At 43.3% G+C, this 18,564-nt stretch overlaps 1 protein-coding gene across 2 annotated transcripts in view; it reads left to right on the top strand.

The window, feature by feature from the left end:
• LOC139564814 (syntaxin-binding protein 2-like) overlaps positions 1 to 18,564 on the top strand; it is a 62,212-nt gene that overhangs the window by 21,490 nt on the left and 22,158 nt on the right. For both annotated transcript variants that reach the window (XM_071384658.1, XM_071384657.1), the window contains exons 2-7: positions 15,020 to 15,069; positions 15,209 to 15,290; positions 15,664 to 15,740; positions 15,871 to 15,946; positions 16,151 to 16,254; positions 16,466 to 16,614. In XM_071384658.1, coding sequence (XP_071240759.1) covers positions 15,020 to 15,069; positions 15,209 to 15,290; positions 15,664 to 15,740; positions 15,871 to 15,946; positions 16,151 to 16,254; positions 16,466 to 16,614 — 538 coding nt within the window. The remainder of the gene's footprint in view (positions 1 to 15,019; positions 15,070 to 15,208; positions 15,291 to 15,663; positions 15,741 to 15,870; positions 15,947 to 16,150; positions 16,255 to 16,465; positions 16,615 to 18,564) is intronic.

Genomic DNA, 18,564 nt, shown 5'->3' with positions numbered 1-18,564 from the left:
TTCAGCTGTGACATCATATGATGGAATCAATGGCCTAATTGACTTGTACTTTCACAGATGGAATGCTCCACATGCTCCAGTTGGTACCACACCTCCTGTGCTGGGGTATCCATCAGCATTTACCATCGACACATGGAGAATCCTGCCTTACAATGGATATGCCCACCCTGCCACAATTGAAAACCTGCACACCAAGGCTACTATTGGGTTGATACTGTGTCAAATCTATATATTGTCCAGAGGTGTAAATGATTTACAACTTCAGTAGATGGTATATTTTAGGGATGTCCCCAACGGGAAAAAATCTGTGTTGACTTAGTCTTCCTGTTCTTTCCACCAATCGATTGGTCTAAATGTTAAAATGTATTTTTCCATATATAGACACACACCCTATGTGTTTGAAGAAACCCACTAAATATGCACTGAGCTTGTCTGATGCTTAAGCACACTGTTTGATGAATTCATTTTGCTGTTGCATGCTCCATGCTCCATGTCCGGCAGGATCTCCAGCGCCTTCTGGAGCGATTTCCATCGCTCCACCACTCCACCAACACCTCCTGGTGTTTATCCAACTTTTATCGCCACTTTATCTGGGATTACAGCATCCTTGCCGGCCGCTGACCGGGCATTCCGGGACCTGAAATAGCGCTTCACCACAGCTCTGATCTTGGTTGATCCGGACCCTTCCTGTCAGTTTGTGGTGGATGCTAATGCTTCGGAGTGGGGACTGTTCTGTCGCAACGTTCTGCCCTGGATTGGAAGTTGCATCCCTGCACCGCATTCTCCCACCGCCTCAACGCCACAGAGGAATTATGGCAATGGAGGCACTGGCTTGAAGGGGCGGAGCATCTGTTCATTGTGTGTACAGACCACAAAAATCTATAGTATCTCCACTCCGCCAATCGCCTCAACTCCAGGCAAGCGAAATGGGGGCTGTTTACCCAGTTCAACTTTTCCCCCTTCTACCGGCCTAAGAACGTCAAGCCGAATGTTTTTTCTCACCGCTATAACCTCACTGCTACCACCCCGGAGCCCAAGACAACCCTTCCTACCTCTTGCCTGGCGACGCCACTCAGCTGGGGTATAGGGGAACAGGTCCTAGCCAAAACCTGGGGGGGGGTCAAGAACCAGATGTTCGTGTCTAACGCTTTCCGCTCCGCGGTCTTGAGTGGGCCAATTCCTCCAGGCTAGCCTGTCACCCCCACAACCCCTGGTCCAACATATCCCTGGATTTTGTCAGCCTCCGCTCTTCCCCGAGCAGGATGAAGAAGTTGGCATACCTTCTGCCGAGAGGTTTGTCCGCAGCTGTAGTTTTACCTGGAGGAGAGCCCGATTGGCCCTCAATACCCCCTCAAGGTATCGAAGACAAGAGGATCGCTATCGGACCCCAGCTCCCCAGTATCGGCTAGGGCAGAAGGTATGGTTGTCCAACCGGGATCTGCCACTCCGGGTGGATCTCCCAAACTCTCCCCCCAGGTTATTGGCCCATTTCCCATCTCCAAGATTATTAGGTCCTCTGCTGTTCATCTTCTGTTGCTCCGTACTCTTCGTATATATCCCACCATTAATGTTTCCAGAGTTAAACTCATATGTCACAGTTCTTTGTCTCCTGTTTCTGACCTCTGCCTACCCAAAACCTGACCCAAAACCTGAGCCTGCCTGCCGTCCGGTACCGTTGCCACACCTCTGGTTACTGACCGCTGCCTGCCTTGTACTGTCAAATCAAATTGTATTAGTCACATGCGCTGAATACAACAGGTATAATAGAACGCCGCAGCCCGTCTGGTGTTCAACTTTCCCAAGTTCTCTCACGTCACCCCGCTCCTCCGCTCTCTCCACTGGCTTCCAGTTGAAGCTCGCATCCGCTACAAGACCATGGTGCTTGCCTACGGAGCTGTGAGGGGAACGGCACCTCCGTACCTTCAGGCTCTGATCAGGCCCTACACCCAAACAAGGGCACTGCGTTCATCCACCTCTGGCCTGCTCGCCTCCCTACCTCTGAGGAAGTACAGTTCCCGCTCAGCCCAGTCAAGGCTGTTCGCTGCTCTGGCACCCCAATGGTGGAACAGACTCCCTCACGACGCCAGGTCGGCGGAGTCAATCACCACCTTCCGGAGACACCTGAAACCCCACCTCTTTAAGGAATACCTAGGATAGGATAAAGTAATCCTTCTAACCCCCCCCCCCCCTTAAAAGAGTTAGATGCACTGTTGTAAAGTGGTTGTTCCACTGGATATCATAAGGTGAATGCACCAATTTGTAAGTCGCTCTGGATAAGAGCGTCTGCTAAATGACTTAAATGTAAATGTAAATGTAGGTATAGATAGACCTTACAGTGAAATGCTTACTTACGGCCCCTAACCAACTGTGCAGTTAAAAAAAATACATAAGAATAATAGATAAAAGTAACAAGTAATTAAAGAGCAGCATTAAAAAATAACAATATATACAGGGGGGTGCCGGTACAGAGTCAATGTGCGGGGGCACCGGTTAGTTGAGGTAGTATGTTCATGTAGGTAGAGTTAACTTAAGTTACTATTGCTTGCCCCTGTTTGAGTATTAAACTATTGTTTCTTCGACATGGTCTGCATCTGGGTCTTACCTTCACACCTGATAATTTTGCACATGCTAGTTTAATTTCGATTTAAAAAAACAAGCTATGTTTTTTTGTTGTTGTGACAATTGGTAGCCAGCAGGAAGCCTACATAGCTACAGTAGGTATTTTCCTTTCTGCAACTTCTACAGAGAACGTTAACCATTATATTGATGAAAAGGAATTTGGACACAAAGTTGTTGTTTACCATCAGTGGCATTAAAAAGCCTTAATTACCATAATGGTATAAAGTAATTGACTCATGATTAATGTATTGGAAGACTGTACTAAATGTCTTGATGATGATGCAGCCCAGCCTCACATTCAATTCGCGCATATATGTACATAATGTATTTCAGCAGATTTCGTGCGTTTTTGTGCATTTTTGGGGTGGTTCAATTCGTTTGAAAATACACTAATTTCTGTGCTACTTAATTCGTGCGAAAAGACACGAATTTAACCAGTAGGCGACACACAAGCCGTTGCAACAACCATAGACACGATCGCCTGTATTTATTTATTTTACGTTATGAATATATAGATTTTTTCTTTTTTTAACCATATAACCATAAGAGGTTATATATATATATATTGTCTTTTTTTAATCCCTATTAAAACATTGTGGTTTTATGCCTATATGTACTGTTTTCGATTTTTCTGAACAGACTTTTCAGTATAGAATGAATGTAAGCAATGCATGATGGTTAATGGTGTTTTATTCTGTTGTAGTTCCATGTATTTCTTAAAAAATAAACGTGTAAACCATTTTTATTGACCAGAATGTAACTGAAAATACAATGGCAGCCTTGCTGTATAACATTTGGGGAAACGTATGCAGTCATTGTAGTCTTACATTTTGTTGGCCAACCAAAATTACCAAAACGTTAACCCGTAATAAGGCTAGGGTGGCTGAGTGTAAATACATGGCTCTGAGTGTAAGCACCTTTTCACTAGAAACGTTCTTGTGTTCAAATTACCGTCAGTGCGAAATAGCTAGAAAGCTTTCATATTTCCACTTGGCTGCACCTACGGTTACGATAACGATAAATCAAGTGCAATACCTGCGTCGACCTGTGTCGAGCAGCAAAACACCGGAAAGCTTCTAGCCTACCGGAAAGTTACAAGAAGAACAAGAATAGTTACCTTATCCGGTCATGTGACACTCTGGATGCCCCCTAAAAGCAATTTCAACCGTTTTGAAAAATGACGCCTGGTAACCCAAAAAAAATACCAGGTGCACGAAAAGTTTGGGACTTAGAATATTTTTTGAAAACCTCCATAAATCACTCAGGCCATTGACTCGAGAAGAAAAAACATAAAATATTTTCCAGAAGAAAAAACATAGAATATTTTTTGAAAACCTCCATAAATCACTCAGGCCAGCACCCATTGATTTGGGGCGGTAGTATAGCGCTCCCAGAGCGGGTATGGAAGTCTGGATCCCCCCTAAAAGCATTTAAGGCTCTGTGTGTCTTTAAGCACCATACTTTTTCACTCCATCATGTGTGTGTGTGTGTGTGTGAGAGCTTTTCTTTGACATCTGTTTAGAGAAATTACTGATTTACAATTCATGAGGGTTGACCGATTCACATATTTAAAGTTTTGGAAAGATCTGACTTTTTTAAACCTTCGGAACAGCACCTATGACCCCATTTTAAGGCACTTCCGGTTGGCACAGGAAGCTATAAGTAAATACATATCCTGATCGGGGTATGCTTTTACAGAATCCTGAGTTTTAAGTCTATACGTTAAGAACTGACTGATTTACACAGGGTTGAATGCACTATATATCACAAACTGCAGGTTGGGTATGGCAAACACTTTTAGGGTGATTTAACCACTTCCGGTTGCTCCAGGAAGCTTAGAATCGACACAGGTAGACCTCATAGTGGCCTGATGGATTGTCATCGAAGACAGGTTCATAAGGCATTATTAACCCACATAGGTTTCAGGTTGAATTTAGGGGAGCAGGCAATGTATTCCTATGGGGAGACATGTCATTGTAAACTGTTTGATGTAAACACCTTCTTTTAACTGTTAAGGGTTAATGCCACACGGTCAATGTTGGGCTTGCACAGATCGGGAGGACCTTAGGAACGTTCCTGAGGTCAAATTGTGCTTCTAACCTTAACGGTTCTCTCTCTGTCTCCCCAAAGCAAAACAATATGAAATTGAGGTCAAAGGGTCATTTGGGTCCTTCTTCTTGTCCCTGTCGCTGCACTCAGACCGAGCGAGCTACGGTCAAGCGGGGCATCTCGTTGAACTCGGCACGGCATGTGTCTTTAAGCACCATACTTTTTCACTCCATCCTTTTATCCCCTTTTCTTCATGGTATCCAATCGCTAGTAATTACTATCTTGTCTCATCGCTACAACTCCCGTATGGGCTCAGGAGAGACGAAGGTTGAAAGCCACGCGTCCTCCGAAGCACAACCCAACCAAGCCGCACTGCTTCTTAACACAGCGCGCCTCCAAACCAGAAGCCAGCCTCACCAATGTGTCGGAGGAAACACTGTGCACCTGGCCCCCTTGGCTAGCGCGCACTGCGCCCGGCCCGCCACAGGAGTCGCCGGAGCGCGATGAGACAAGGGTATCCCTACCGGCCAAACCCTCCCTAACCCGGACGACACTAGGCCAATTGTGCGTCGCCCCACGGACCTCCCGGTCGCGGCCGGCTGCGTCAGAGCCCGGGCGCGAACCCAGAGACTCTGGTGGCGCAGCTAGTACTGCAATGCAGTGCCCTAGACCACTGCGCCACCCGGGAGGCAGATCTGACCTTTTTAACCCTTCGAAACTGACCCTATGGCACCATTTGAAGGTACTTCCGGTTGACATAGGAAGCTGAAAGTGAACACATATCCTCCTTGGGGTAGGCTCTTATATAATATTGAGTTTTAAGTCTTTATGTTAAGAACTGACTTATTTACAGAGGGTTAAATGAGTGTGTGTTATTTCATAAAATCACATAAAATCACAGAATTCTGGCAGAGCTTCGAGACCCACTTAAAAAATGTTCGTCTGAACACACTGCAACTGGATCTGTAACTTTTTTTTTTACTCCTTTTTGTGAACATTACCAATTTGTCGATGTACGATTTCTCTTAAATTACGATAGATAAATGTCTGGTTCTTTTTTTCCTGACACCGTATGCTTATGTACTTTGACGTGAAGCGGTCAAATTAGCACCCTACTGCGTTTTTGACCTTTAATCCCAGAAAAATGGCCATAACTCAAAAAGTGTTGAGGCCTCGACGCCATCTTGTTCGGGGCCAACTGTCCATTACGTCTTCGAAATATTTTCAGTTTCGGAGAAAAGGCCACATGCATTTGCAATGTGCTTGTGCATTTGCAATATTATTTATTTTCCCTCTGGTGGGAATTTCCCGAGACTGCGGAAAAATGACCAAAATGTGTTATTTTTATAAAACGGAAACCGAACGTCCGAGAGATTTCGTTTGATGACTTCCTGAAAGATCTCTCCCCCGCGCACGGCCCGACGCCGTCCGCGAATTTTAGAAACCTTGCAGGTCGTCTAGTAAGGGACCGTACATTTGCAATGTGGCGTTTCTCACTAACCATATGGCGAGTGCTAAAATGTTCCCTTAAGGTATGGAAAGGCCATAAGTGTAAGTCAACATAATTCATTATTTTACATTAACATGTAATACATGCATTATGAAGAAAATGGTGTAATTTAGGCTCCACGAAATATTAAATGGGTTATGAAGAAAATCGTGTATGGTTGCCTACATGACGAAAAGGCGTTCTGATTACAAGTGCACCCATATCCAAAGTATTAAGCGAATTCAAGCACAGAAAACAGCATTGGCATTAATAAAACAATATTTCCCACGAATTAAGTCGCACGTAAATGTGCGTCTTTTCTCAAATTCTGTTCAGCAAGTCTAAAACAGTACATATAGGCATACAACGACACATTTTAAAACATGGTTAAACAAAGACAACATTTCTGTATATTCATGACGTTGAATCAGCCATTAAGAAGAACAAAAATGAAATACTAATTATCGCGTCTATATGGTTGTTGCAAAGGCTTGTGTAGCCTACTGGTTAAATTTGTGTCTTTTCGCACGAATTAAGAAGCACATCAATTCGTGTCTTTTCTCACGAATTAAGCCAGACGAAAACGCACAAAAACGCACGAAATCTGCTGAAATACATTTTGTACATATATGCACGAATTGAATGTGAGACTGTGTTGGATGATGGGATAAGTTATACTATCCTGACTGTATTAGTCTCAACCTACCATTTCTGAATTTAACTATATGGTAAAAAAAATATTTGGTACAAGGTGACTTATATATTTTTACTGTGCTTCGGGAAGTATTCAGACCCCTTGACTTGTTTGACATTTATTTACGTTACAGCCTTCTACAATTGATGACATTGGTTCTCACCAATATACACACAATAGCAAACAATGTAAAAGCAAAAGCAGGTTTAGTATAAGAGCAAGGCGAGACCTAGATGCAGACATGGGAGAGAGATGGTTTGAGTCTTGATATTTATTAAACAATCCAAAAGCGCTAGGTAAGAGAATGGTCGTGGAAAGGCAAAATGTCAACCAGTTCAGAGTCCAGGAGGTACAGAGTGGCAGGCAGGCTTGAGGTAAGGGCAGGCAGGCGGGTACGGAGTCCAGAAAACGTGAGGACTAGCAAAAGAGAATAGAAGCAGGAGTAAGGGAAAATGCTGGTTGCCTTGAAATGCATACAAGACAATATATATATACACTAGGGATAATAAGTGACACCTGGAGGGGGTGGAGACAATCACAAGAAAGGTGAAACAGATCAGGGTGTGACATTAAGAAATTATTTCAAATTTATTAAATCAAAATGTGATTAAATTTACATAGGTATTCAGACCCTTTACTCAATACTTTGTTGAAACAGCTTTGGCAGTGATTACAGCCTTGTGTCTGATGCTACAAGCTTGCCACACCTGTATTTGGGGAATTTCTCCCATTCTTCTCTGTAGATCCTCAAGCTCTGTCAATTTCGATGGAGAACGTTGCTGCACAGCTATTTTCAGGTCTCTCCAGAGATGTTAGATTGGGTTCAAGTCAGGGTTTTGGCTGGCCCATTCAAGAAAAGTCAGAGACACCTCCTGAAGCGTAAATACAGGACTAAGATTGAATCCTACTACACCGGCTGTGATGCTTGTTGGATGTGGAAGGGCTTGAAAAATATTCATGACTACAAAGGGAAATCCAGCCACAAGCTGCTCAGTGATGAGAGCCTACCAGATGAGCTAAAAGCCTTTTATGCTCGCTTCGAGCAAAGCAACACTGAAGCATGCATGTGAGCACCAGCTGCTCCGGAAGAATGTCTGATCACGCTCTCCATAGGCGATGTGCGCAAGACCTTAAAACAAGTAAACATTCCCAAAGAGGCGGGGCCAGACTGATTACCAGGCAAGTGTCTTCACTGACATTTTCCACCTCTCCCTGACCGAGTCTGTAATACCTGCATGTTTCAAACAGACCACCATAGTCCCTGTGCCGAAGAAAGCAAAGGTAACTTGCCTAAATAACTACCGCATCGTAGCACTCACATTGGTAGCCATGAAGTCCTTTGAAAGGCTAGTAATGGCTAACATAAAGCAATCATGCCGGAAACCCTAGACCCACTCCAATTGCCATACTACCCCAACAGATCCACAGATGATGCAATCTCTATTGTACTCCACACTACCCTTTCACATCTGGACAAAAGGATAACCTCTGAGAATGCTGTTGATTGACTACAGCTCAACATTCAACACCATAGTGCCAACAATGCTGATCACTAAGCAAAGGACCCTGGTACTCAACACCTCTCTCTGCAACTGGATCCTGGACTTCCTGACGGGCAGCCCCCAGTTGGTAAGGGTAGGCAACAACACATCTGGCACGCTGATCGTCAACACTAAGGCCACTCAGGGGTGAGTGCTTAGTCCCCTCCTGTACTCCCTGTTCACCCATGACTGCATGGCAAAGCACAACTCCAACACCATTACGTTTGCAGATGACAACAGTGTTAGGCATGATCACCGAAAACGATGAGACAGCCTATAGGGAGGAGGTAAGAGACCTGGCAGTGTGGTGCAAGGACAACAACCTCTCCCTCAACGTGAGCAAGACAAAAGGAGATGATAGTGGACTATAGGAAAAGGAGGGCAGAATATGACCCCATTAACATGGACAGGCCTGAAGTTGAGAATTTCAGGTTCCTTGGTGTCCACATCCCCAACGAACTATCATAGTCAAAACAAACCAACACAGTTGTGAAGAGGGCATGAAAACACCTTTCCCCCCTCAGGAAACTGAAAACATGGGTCCCCAGATCCTCAAATATACCCCTGCACCATCAAGAGCATCCTGACCGGTTGCATCACCGCCTGGTATGGAAACTGCCCGGCATCGGACCGTAAGGCGCTACTGAGGGTGTATCGTCGGACGGGGCCACAGTGTCTCCCGATCACTTCTGTCTCAGGCCCCAGTATTTACGTTGCAATAGTTTGTGTAGGGGGGTTAGGGTCAGTCAGTTATACCTGGAGTATTTATCCTGTCTTATCTGGTGTCCTGTGTGAATTTAAGTATGCTCCCTCTAATTCACTCTCTCCCTCTCCCTTCTATCCCGGAGGACCTGAGCCCTGGGACCATGCCTCAGGACTACCTGGCCTGATCACACTGTCCCCAGTCCACCTGGTCGTGCTGCTGCTCCAGTTTAAACTGTTCTGCCTGCGGCTATGGAACCCTGACGTGTTCACCGGACGTGCTACCTTATCCCGGACCTGACATTTACTCTTGAGGTGCTGACCTGTTTCACCCTCTAGAACCACTGTGAATATTATCATTTGAGCCTGCTGGTAATCTATTAACGTTTGGCCATGTTCTGTTATAATCTCCACCCGGCACAGCCAGAAGAGGACTGGCCATGTTCTGTTATAATCTCCACCCGGCACAGCCAGAAGAGGACTGGCCACCCCTCAGAGTCTGGTTCCTCTCAAGGTTACTTCCTAGGTTCCTGCCTTTCTAGGGAGTTTTACCTAGCCACCGTGCATCTGCATTGCTTGCTGTTTTGGGGTTTTAGGCTGGGTTTCTGTATATCACTTTGTGACATAGGCTGATGTTGTAAGGGATTTATGAATAAAATTTGATTGCTTATGTCCGAGTACATCACTGGGTAGAAGCTTCCTGCCATCCAGGACCTACTGTATATACTAGGCGGTGTCAGAGGAAGGGCTAAAAAATAGTGAAAGACTCAAGTCACATTGTAAAGAATGTCATTTCAATAGTGTTGTGGTATCAGATTATGTCATGGAGTAACAATAAACCTTCATTTGCATTTGATACAAACCTTGTCTGCAAAAAGCCAACTTTGACCTGGGGGCATGCTTTGTAGACCATTCAAAAGCGTTCCGATACCTTGTCCCCAAGAAAAAACCCACATGTCATGATAGCTTATAGACAGTAGTAGGCAAATGAAGTGACAAAGTTCCAATATTAAGATTTTTAAATAACATTTCTAGGGTTTATTTGCTGGTAATTGGAAACACGTCCCTTTTGAATTTCGTCCCCCGTTCCTAAACACATCCATCCTATAGTGTAGGTTTTGAAGATTCATAATCTATGTTTGTAATCATCAGAAGAAGATTGAGGAACGGTTGGTGGACCCAAGAAGTACAAGCCCCCACGCCATTCTCCAACCTCTGAAATGTTGTCTTTGATGTGTGCATTTTGAAGTAGCCCTTAACAATTATTCTCTGTCTGTCTGGTAGAGTAGTGGTTATGGTGTTTGCTCCCCATACCAGAGATTGAGAGTTCAAATCTGAGGAGAGCAATTTTTAGAGAGACATTTCTGATGTTGCCTTTTGTTGGCATGAAAGAGCTAACTTGAGGTGTGTAGGGGGGTAGGGGCTATTTCCCATCAAATAGAAGGACTGAAGTGACACCTTGTATAGAATGTCCTTTTAATAGAGTTGTGATAACATACTATGTCGTGGAGTAACAATGTCTGCAAAAAGCCAACTTTGACCTGGGGGCATGCTTTGTAGACCATTCAAAAGCGTTCCGATACCTTGTCCCCAAGAAAAAACCCACATGTCATGATAGCTTATAGACAGTAGTAGGCAAATGAAGTGACAAAGTTCCAATATTAAGATTTTTAATTAACATTTCTAGGGTTTATTTGCTGGTAATTGGAAACACGTCCCTTTTGAATTTCGTCCCCCGTTCCTAAACACATCCATCCTATAGTGTAGGTTTTGAAGATTCATAATCTATGTTTGTAATCATCAGAAGAAGATTGAGGAACGGTTGGTGGACCCAAGAAGTACAAGCCCCCACGCCATTCTCCAACCTCTGAAATGTTGTCTTTGATGTGTGCATTTTCATGTACCCCTTAATATTTAGTCTATGTCTGTCTGCTAGAGTAGTGGTTATGACGTCTGCTTCCCGAACCATGGTGGATGCTTCCCAAGCCAGAGTTTGAGAGTTCAAATCCCAGAGAAACAGTTAATGTAGCAACTTCTTTCGTGTTGCCTTTGTGGGCCTGAAAGAGCAAACAAGAGGTATGTAGGGGAAAAGGGGCTAGTTCCCATCAAATAGCAAGAATGAAGTGACACCTTGTTTCAAATGTAATTTCAATAGAGTTGTGATAACATACTATGCTGTGGAGTAACAATACAACCATACTCTGTATAAGCCAACTTTTACCTGGGGCCATTCTTTGTAGACCATTCAAAGGTGTTCCTAGTCTTGGTCCCCCTGAAGAAAGCCACATGTTAAGATAGTTTAAAAATAGTTGTAGTAGTAGTTATGGTGGTGAATTCCCAAAGGAGAGGTTGTGAGTTAAATTCCTTTCAAGAGCATGCCAACTTGCTTTTGTTGCCTTGACAGAACAATGTTGAGGTGGGGTTCCGGAAGGACATAGACAGCAAGGGAAATTGGATTATAAAATGTTAGGGTACAGCAACTGGTGTTGAGTAGGAGTGCTGATCTATGATCAAACCCACCCCTGTCCATATAATCTTATTCCAGAGACAACTGAGTCAGAATGATCTAGGCAAAGCTGATTGTAAAAAAGTGCTCCTCTGTACGCATTTATGAAATGTCTCAGGCTAAGAGTGCTGAACTGGAATCACTACCCCCCACCCCCCGTCAAAGTAATGTTATTCATTCTACTCACAAATGCTAAACAGATCCTAGTTCAGCACTCCTACTTCAAGCCACCAAGTGAATGTTGGATATTGGGTGCTAAACGTCTTGAACAGTGGTTGAAAAAGTACCCAATTGTCATACTTGAGTAAAAGTAAAGATATGTTAATAGAAAATGTCTCAAGTAAAAGTCACCCAGTAAAATACTAAGTAAATGTCATTGCTAAAAGATACTTAAGTATCAGTGGTAAAAGTATAAATGATTTGACCTTCCATATATTAAGCCAACCAGACAGCACAATTCTCTTGTATTTTTATTTAAGAAATAGCCATGGGAACACTCATAATTTACAAACGAAGCATGTGTTTAGTGAGTCTGCTAGATCAGAGGCAGTAGGGATGTTCTCTTGATAAGTGTGTGAATTGGACCATTTTCCTGTCCGGCTTAGCATTCAAAATGCAAAAAGTACTTTTGGGTGCCAGGGAAACTGTATGGAGTAAAAAAAATATTATTTTCTTTAGAAATGTGGTGAAGTAAAATATAATGTTGTAAAGAAACAGAAAGAGTAAAAGTACAGATACAAAAAAAAACAGATATAAACGGAATGTAGTGGAGTAGTTTAAATACATTTTTGTTAAGTAATTTACACCACTGGACTTGAAAGGAACACCTCAATTACCTCGACTAACAGGTGCCCCGACACATTGACTCTGTACCGGTACCCCATGTATATAGGCTCGCTGTTTTTATTTTACTGCTGATCTTTAATTATTTGTTACTTTTATTTCTTATTTTTCTTACAACTAAATTGTTGGTTAAGGGCTTAATTTCAGCATTTCACTGCAAGGTCTACACATGTAGTATTCGGCGCATGTGACAAATACAATTTGATTTGTGACACATGAAAACATGTTGTGAACCTGGTGTGACATTATTGAAGCTGTGCTGACACCTAGTGGACATCAAGAGGACCTACACTACACACACACACTATAACCTTAAAACAGATAGGATGCTTTACATAAGTTGCTCTTTTTTATTAGACACTAATATATATGTCCAATAAACAGACGTTCAAAAGTCGGAATGTAAAGCAAAAACGACTGGAAAGTTATTCAAAAGCAGGTGTAGTGAATCAAGCATCTTGGGGTTACCTGAAATAGGTCAAAGTATATATTTTAAATGTTCTAATTTATTTAATCTTTATTTAACTAGGCAAGATGAACTCAACAACATCGACAGACACAAGTTACCTGCTATATTTGGGAAACAGGATTAACACAGAGAGAACTTGGCAAAATGCATGTTTCTGTAGTAAGAGTAGGTATATACAGTATCATCGGTAACAATTGTGTACAAGCCACCTAGCTACAAAAATACTGGGACTAGCGGTCATTAGTTACATTTCAACCACAGCGATTCCCTAATTGAGGCGCAACAGAGTTCACCGGCAAATGCAGGAACACCGGAAATAATAACTAAACCAACGAACGAGAAATGGTGGAGGCTAGCAGAACGAAGAGACATTTTTCCGAATAAACGTGGAGAGTGAAACACGTAATTACATAGCTCACTCCCTACCCGGTATGTCATTCTACTGTTATACGACTGTATGCGTTTTTTGTTGGCAACCTTGATATTTACGGAGTTTTTGGAACGGATTCCTGTTGGAACGTTCCACAAATTATACCCACCCATGCCTTATCACTAGTAGTAGTATTTCAAGTAGGCTCTAAAATGTGAGAGTTTTGCTGACTTAAAAGTTTGTGGTCATACGTACATCCTTAAAAACATAGGTGCTGGGCTAATGAAGAATACTAAAGAACAAGGAGTCCCGCACACTGTTAAAGCTCCCAATTCACTGCTTTATTGACAAAGTTTCAATTCGAAACGGATCCTCAACATGTCGAACAAACTGAGTGCTCACATCCCAAAATATACATATTTCACCTCGCATGACCATTGCGGACATGACGCATGGTGGATGCAAAACAATTTATCTCTAATAATTTAATAACAATGAGATGGGTACATGTAGTAGTACCAGAAAATAATATATATTTACAAAATTACCAAGTAGATGACCTGGAAGGCAAGACAAATCAAAATGGCATTCATGTAAGAAATGGTCTGATATCAAACTCCTGGTTCAGACATGGTACACAAACGGTGACTCCAATACTCTTCTCAATAATAGATTATCAGTATCTGCCCCCCATCCTAGGAGTCTCAACATGTTCGATGCCAATGTATCTCAAAGAGCTAATGTTGTGACGAGTCACCATGAAATGTGCAGCCAAAGGCTTTCTCTGGTCAAGGGTCCTGATATTACTGCTGTGTTCTGCTATCCTTGTTTGTTTTTCCTACATTGCATAGACCACACATACACCTGATCAGGTATATCACATTTTTTTCGAACGTGATGATGCCCTTAATCTTAATGGCCTTCACAGTAATTGGATAATTTTGCATTTGTTTGTAAAGTTACACTGGGTACATCCGTCACATCTATAGTTACTGTCCGGCACATTGTCTAGAAAGATACTACGTGGCACTGGTGGAAGATCAGACCCCACCACCATTTGCCTGATGTTGGGGGCGCGTCTGAAGACCTACCCTCGGGTTCCTTTAAACGTATTTTCCAGTTGTGGATCAGTGCTCAAGATGTGCCAGTGTTTAAAAAAATATATATATATATATATTATTTTTAATGATGCGGTCAAACTGTTTACTCAGTGAGGGGTATTGAAGGAAGCATTGAATGCGTTGGTCAGGAGGGTGGGAAGTTTTGGGCGTGAGGCTGTCATCCTGGGTCATATTTTTACAACGTTCCCTTGCATTTTGGTGACTTTATTAAAGAAGCAGTGATTGGAACAGTAGGTCAAGTTGGGTGTAGCTAGTTGATTGTGGGTTGCCTTGTGATCAACTATGCATGTGAAGGAAGACAATGTGTACCTACTACCTGTGTAAGTTCCTTTGCCTTTTACTACCCAATTAGTTACTGTTTGACACTGGCTAACAAATGCCATCTGAAAAAACATAGATCAATTGGGTCAACTTTAAGAGATCTCTGTATGGAACCAGGAAAAAAAACAGATTCCAGACCCTAGACTACTGTTGTCTATGACGGTCTATGACTGCCCCCAGGTAAAATAAACACCACTACGCATTCTAACTCTAAAATGCAACTGAGTTGTTGGACACATTTCAGTTTTGGTACTGTAATATTTCATACTTCCTCTGTCTTTCCTCATCTCTTAAGAAATCCTGAATGGAGTTATCAAAAGTGTGAAGAAGGATGGAGAATGGAAGGTATTGTAAAAAGTATTTAGTGTTGCTCTGAAAAGATCCAGGTCAAAATACATCATGTCTGACTCTGTCAAATTGTCTATCATGATAGCCTAATGATCAATTGAATATTAATTGATAACGGCCATCTCTGTTTGTTCAGGTGCTCATTGTGGACCACATCAGCATGCGAATCCTGTCCTCCTGCTGCAAGATGTCAGATATCATGGCAGAGGGGGTGACTAGTAAGTGTTGGGATTGGATGGCCAGTGGGATAGACTTGTATTTGTCAACAACTATTTATTATATCAAGGGACACCCCAGGCATCATTCTAAACTAGGGTCAGAGTAGACCTGGGTTCAAACAGTGTTTTGTTTTTTTCAAATACTTAAGCTGTGCTTGACTGAGCTTGTCTGGTGCAATGGAATAAATAGCCCCAAAAGTATAAACCCAACCCCTCCCATCTGGCACTCGAGACAGGCTCAATTAAACAGTATTTGAAAGAAAAACTATTTGAACGCCCGGTATGGGTCATAGTGTGAGGAAGTGAGTGTCTGTGTAGGTGTTCTTCAGTTAGGATGTACAGTGACTAACTTATCTTCTTTTTCCTCCCACAGTTGTGGAGGACATCAACAAGCGCAGGGAACCCATCTCCAGCCTGGAGGCCATTTATCTGATCTCTCCTTCAAAGAAGGTGAGAAGTGTTTCCCCTGTCATTCCCACTTTACTGTCATCAACTGCCATATCCTGTATTGCTGTAAAGCCATCTCACGCTCTTCATCTTCCTCTTTTTCTCACCTGTGTGTGTGTGCGGATGTTCTCAGTCGGTTCATGCTCTTATCAATGACTTCAAAGAGATTGCTTTCACCTACAAAGCGGCGCACATCTTCTTTACAGACAGTAAGACCGTTTGTTTTAAAGTGTTATAAAACTTCATCAAAACTACTCTTCCCTCGTCTGATACAAAACATTTAGTGTTTTGTCATGTCTCAAAAGGAGATTCGAAATCTTAATGAGATGAACCTTGTAAATTGACTAAAAGCATGAATGTTTTAAAATAATTCTAAGTAACTGTTGGTTTTGTGCCAATCACCTATCCTGCAGATTGCCCAGATGCTCTGTTTGCTGACATTGGGAGGTCCAGAGTTGCCAGAGTCATCAAGACTCTGAAGGAGATCAACGTGGCTTTTCTGCCGTACGAATCCCAGGTGGGTACCTACCTACAGCACCTTCTTTGAACTTCACTCAACTCTGGTCGCATGGCCAAATTGGCAAAAGTCTCATATTGCCACCTCCCATTGAAAACGACACATTTTATGGTAGTTTGATCGCTCTAAGGAGTATCCTGTGAAAATGACCAGTAATTGTAAGCTCTCGGTCTCACTCCCTCATGCCTTTCCCCTCCCTTCACTATTCTAGGTATTTTCCCTGGACGATCCCAGCTCCCTGCACTTGTTCTACAGTCCAGTTGGAGATGGGAATAAAGACAGAATGATGGAGACTCTGGCAGAGCAGATCGCCACCCTCTGTGACACCCTGAAGGAGTACCCTGCCATCCGCTACCGCAGGTACCTATACACACCATACCTTAACTTAGACATGTCGGATAAATACAGGCATGGAAGTGCTACCAGAAGTTTCAGTGGCAATTGGGTGCTCCTCTGAGATACTTTTGGTCCTCCAATAGTGGAAAAAGATAGCAATACCCCAAATGGATTGCGAATTGTCACTTTTTCAAAGCTCATCACACAGGTCTTACATAAAGAGCCTGTCTTCAATGGTCTTTTTGCACGTCTTTTTCTCTTGGGTACAGTGCCTTGCAAAAGTATTCATCCCTCTTGGCGTTTTTCCTATTTTGTTGCATTACAACCTGTAATTTAAATGGATTGTTCTTTGGATTTTATGTAATGGACATACACAAAATAGTCCAAATTGGTGAAATAATTAAAAAAAAAGAGAAAAGTGGTGCATGCATATGTATTCACCCCCTTTGTTATGAAGCCCCTAAATAAGATCTGGTACCATCAATAACCTTCAGTAGTCACACAATTAGTTAGATTGCACGCAGGTGGACTTTAAGTGTCACATGATCTTTCACATGATCTCAGTGTATATATACACCTGTTCTGAAAGGTCCCAGAATCTGCAAGGGGCACCACCAAGCAAGCGGCACCATGAAGACCAAGGAGCTCTCCAAACAGGTCAGGGACAAAGTTGTGGAGAAGTACAGATCAGCGTTGGGTTATAAAAAAATATCTGAAACCTTGAACATCCCACGGAGCATTATTAAAAAATGGATAGAATATGGCACCACAGCAAACCTGCCAAGAGGGGGCCGCCCACCAAAACTCACGGACCAGGCAAGGAGGGCATTAATCAGAGCTGCAAAGCTCCACAGCAGAGATTGGAGTATCTGTCCATAGGAACACTTTAAGCCGTACACTCCACAGAGCTGGGCTTTATGGAAGAGTGTCAGCAAAAAGCCATTGCTTAATGGAAAAATAAGCAAACACGTTTGGTGTTCGCCAAAAGGCAGGTGGGAGACTCCCTAAACATATGGAAGAAGGTACTCTGGTCAGATGAGACTAAAATTTAGGAAAACGCAATGTCTGGTGCAAACCCAACACCTCAAATCACCCTGAGAATACCATCCCCATAGTGAAACATGGTGGTGGCAGCATCATGCTGTGGCGATGTTTTTCATCGGCAGGGACTGGGAAACGGGTAGGAATTGAAGGAATGATGGATGGCGCAAAATACAGGGACATTCTTACATTTAAGTCATTTACATTTAAGTCATTTAGCAGACGCTCTTATCCAGAGCGACTTACAAATTGGTGCATTCACCTTATGATATCCAGTGGAACAACCACTTTACAATAGTGCATCTAACTCTTTTAAGGGGGGGGGGGGTTAGAAGGATTACTTTATCCTATCCTAGGTATTCCTTAAAGAGGTGGGGTTTCAGGTGTCTCCGGAAGGTGGTGATTGACTCCGCTGACCTGGCGTCGTGAGGGAGTTTGTTCCACCATTGGGGTGCCAGAGCAGCGAACAGTTTTGACTGGGCTGAGCGGGAACTGTACTTCCTCAGAGGTAGGGAGGCGAGCAGGCCAGAGGTGGATGAACGCAGTGCCCTTGTTTGGGTGTAGGGCCTGATCAGAGCCTGAAGGTACGGAGGTGCCGTTCCCCTCACAGCTCCGTAGGCAAGCACCATGGTCTTGTAGCGGATGCGAGCTTCAACTGGAAGCCAGTGGAGAGAGCGGAGGAGCGGGGTGACGTGAGAGAACTTGGGAAAGTTGAACACCAGACGGGCTGCGGCGTTCTGGATGTGTTGTAGGGGTTTAATGGCACAGGCAGGGAGCCCAGCCAACAGCGAGTTGCAGTAATCCAGACGGGAGATGACAAGTGCCTGGATTAGGACCTGCGCCGCTTCCTGCGTGAGGCAGGGTCGTACTCTGCGAATGTTGTAGAGCATGAACCTACAGGAACGGGTCACCGCCTTGATGTTAGTTGAGAAC

The sequence above is a fragment of the Salvelinus alpinus genome, chromosome 36, assembly GCF_045679555.1.
Source record: "Salvelinus alpinus chromosome 36, SLU_Salpinus.1, whole genome shotgun sequence".
In the NCBI taxonomy this organism is placed as follows: Eukaryota; Metazoa; Chordata; class Actinopteri; order Salmoniformes; family Salmonidae; genus Salvelinus; species Salvelinus alpinus.
This window is presented reverse-complemented; position numbering and strand designations above follow the sequence as displayed.